Raw genomic sequence first — 3,442 nt, 5'->3', positions numbered from 1 at the left:
AAAAAGATGTTTTTTAAGGAGTATTTGCATGCAAGAAGATATGTAATGCTATTCGGTTTAATAGGGTATTACACACAGGATAATTGATAGAACAATGCAGCTGCAGCTGCGCTGTAAGGCTGAGGCGCTCCATAGTGGTCCATTGGCCTGAGCCCCTCTTGCTAAGACAATTACAAAGACTGAAAAGAAAGGGATAAGGTAAATTCTTCTTCGTATTTGTTGGCAAAGAGGACATTTCAAGATAAGATTAGACGGTTATAAAGATGCATTATACCGTATTATTTGATGCCTTCATATGCGCTGCTTCCATACATATAGAGAGAGCTACGCAGCTCAGCAGCCAAGCTCTGTTATCACTGAGGGCTTCTTCTCTGCATTCAGCAGCTTAAAATATTCTCCTATTTATATGTCGAATATATTCTGCTTTACTACCGCTGCTTGCACTTTGCATGCAGCCTCAACCCCGTAGGCATGTCGCTCCTGTATCTACAAACCCCTATAATAGGAAGTGCTAGAAGGGGCGATTGCATATTCAGACAGGCTATCAGAAAAAACAGAAAGGGTTTATATGAGCCATATAATTTCAATATGTTTACTTTATCTGTATTTCTTATTGGCTATCCTACTTGCCTTTACTCATAGTTGCATCGGGATAAGGATTCATCGTAAGTAAACAATAATCTTCGTTCATCAGACTACCGTAAGTAAATAATAATCTTTGTTAGTCAGACTGTCATTCTTTACGCTGTGTGCTCGATTATTTTCTCGCAATTCTGCATGCTTCATCCAGATTCGTAGGCCCTTTGATAGACAATGCATAATTGTACACATTGTATAAATGTATATATGTATCTAATATTAACAGCATATGCGCATATATCTGGCCCAAAGGCAACAACTTCGGTGTAGTTAAACTGCAGGCGTACAGGAGGATTTCTTTTTTAAATAAAACGCAACAGAAAGCGTCAGAAGAAAACCGAGAGATTATGAAAGTGAATAAACAACTGAGAACGATATCAAAATCTTTCATTTGAATTAATAAATGCTTAATTAATGGAGTTGGCCTAACAGAGCAGAATGCAGGAAACAGCAGAAAAAGCAGTAAGCCATCCCCTAACTGAACGTGTGTAAAGTGTAGAAGGCGTAGGAACTTCCTACACTCTGCACTTGTTTAATAATGAGATGTTCAAGTATTATTAGAGATTTTATTAAATTCTTTATGATGGCTACAGGAGGGAACTTGCTTACAAGGATCGGTTGGCTAGGTTGTCTCGCGTTGCACGCCCGGTGTTGTTTCTGCACTATCATCATCAATGACAATTAAGTGTGGGGAATGGAGGAATAAAAATAATGTTTATATTTAAATTTAACCGTCTGTTTAATGCAAAAGCAACCAGAAATCTTGGGGGGCTTCGCCCGTCGCTTCGCTGCTTTCTCGCCGATCGCCTCAGGCTCGCGCCCGCCTGGGCGTTTCGTCCGTCTGCAGAGTTGTAGTTGAGTTTTTTTTCCAAAGGAAACTGTTTATTAATTTGAATTTTGTTCCATTTTACTTTTTAATTTCAATTATACCTTTTTAGATCTCGCTCAACTTCACCTAGGCTGTATTCTTCCACGATGGTTTCTGCTAGTTCTCTCCCCTTCTGCGCCGTTCTCATCCTGCTGTCCGGTTTTGCTGGTTTTGTTAGGGCAGATGTCGGTGTTTACTCGCCTGATGACATGACAGTCAATAGGAGGGATTTCTTGTCTTCTGGTATGTGGTCTCTGGGCCCAGAAGGATGCAGGTTGGGGAAGCCTGGCAACCTGGTAGTAACCCCCAGGCCAGGGTCTACCCCCGAGGGAGGTGAAATACTCGATCCTTTTTATAGCGGCCCTCAGTTGTGTACGTGGCTCTCGATGTTAGAGAGGGCGCACGATGCAGTACGGCCTGCGTGGGAGAGCGAACACCGGAGGCGGCGCAAGAATGTCTCCAGTTGGAACCTGTACCGACGGTTTAAACTGTGGAGGAACACTTTTCCGGAGTTCTTGGTTGATGTTAGAGTCACCCACTTGTCGCTGTGGAACAAGGACCGCTTCGGGCACCCTCTACCTTGGGCAAAGGTGCTATTCGGTTATAGCTGCCCCGACGAGGAGACTGGGTACGGAATGTTTAACCATCTTTGTGGTACAGTCTTCTCACAGGGGGCAGATCCCAGATCGCCAACAGAGATTCACCTCCTCCTCCAACCCCGCGTGGGCTTCAACAGACCCCTTGATGTCTCTGCCAGCAACTGGCAATTCGTCTCTGGCGCGATCTCGGGGCTGGCTGCTGCGAACGAGGAAGCAGAGGAAGAGTATGGGACGGCTGGTGGTTTGATCCGGTCTATGGTCGTTAGAAGCAGTGCGTTTGCAACTCTTCGTGGAACGGTCAATGACTGCTGGATGTACCGGGGCAGGTGCTACTTCCGCTGGTGAGGTGTAATTTGCGAATTGTATTACAACTACCTGCATCATGTTCACGAGTAGATGTGACGTAACGCATGTTAAGCCGCCCTACCTTTTCTAGATGTCCTAAAATTAATATTGGAATTTTTACCATCGTTGTCTTCATTGATTTAGAGTAAGGGCGTAGTAAGGGTAGCCAAATCTGCGTATGAGTGCGCGTGTGCGTCGTGCAGGTTGCTGGACATGGAGTGGAGAATATTTGGGGAGACTTTCTGTGAGAGAGTGCACCGGCAGGCGAATAGTGGCGTGGGGAGCGCTGTGAAGTCTGCTGCACTTGACAGTGTGGCGGTGCATGTGTTTGCATTGAATTTGTTCGGTCGATCGAGACCCGCGTTGTATGGGACGGCAGATGAAGGCGTGCTGGGACTCAACGACAGCTCAGGATTGCTCACAATGGAAATTGACACAACCCCAGAGAACGTTCCGAACTTTGAACGCTCGAAAGTGACTGCGAGGAACGTGCGGGCAGCAAATGTGCTCTTTAAGGGATTGTCTTCTTTGGTAGGAGGCGGCAAAGAAAAGCATAACAAAGGGCGTGCCGAGTTATTTGGAAGTGACGACTGATCTGCTGCTGTTTGTTGGCTTGTACAGAGGCCGGTACATGCAGCTGTGTGCAGAGAGTACCGCACGCATACAGACCCTTAAAGGGCGCTCCTGGTTTCGCAACGGAATAGTTATCATCATATGGTCTGGTAAGTTGGACTTCCGAGTGTCTGGCAAGAATAAGCCTGATGATGAGCGGGAAGGCATCTGCGCAGATTTGGTTCTTTCCGCTGCTTGTTCTTCTCATCTGCTGACCTACTAATGCGGCGTCGGGACGCTTGGGAGTGTAGGGAGTGGGGAGTGTGTCATATATATTATATATATGCCACACTCCCCACTCCCTTCAGTTTTCTTGCATAAATGCAGTTGCTTTGTTGTGCTGAGAGGTAGCAGTGCTGCAGCGTGGTCCGCGCAATTT

The 3,442-nt window shown here is 46.0% G+C and overlaps 1 protein-coding gene across 1 annotated transcript; it reads left to right on the top strand.

Moving 5' to 3' along the window:
* Positions 1-1,614: 1,614 nt before the first annotated feature.
* Positions 1,615-3,045, top strand: EAH_00049920 (hypothetical protein, conserved; the record flags this gene model as incomplete). The annotated part of the gene is made up of 2 exons (XM_013394325.1): positions 1,615-2,447; positions 2,655-3,045. 2 exons carry the CDS (start codon positions 1,615-1,617, stop codon positions 3,043-3,045), a joined length of 1,224 nt encoding a protein of 407 aa, XP_013249779.1.
* Positions 3,046-3,442: the final 397 nt, after the last annotated feature.

This window comes from Eimeria acervulina, genomic scaffold (assembly GCF_000499425.1).
Source record: "Eimeria acervulina Houghton genomic scaffold, Eah_scaff820, whole genome shotgun sequence".
NCBI lineage: Eukaryota > Apicomplexa > Conoidasida > Eucoccidiorida > Eimeriidae > Eimeria > Eimeria acervulina.
The sequence above is the reverse complement of the archived record's forward strand: the minus strand, read 5'-3'. Positions and strand labels throughout refer to the sequence as shown.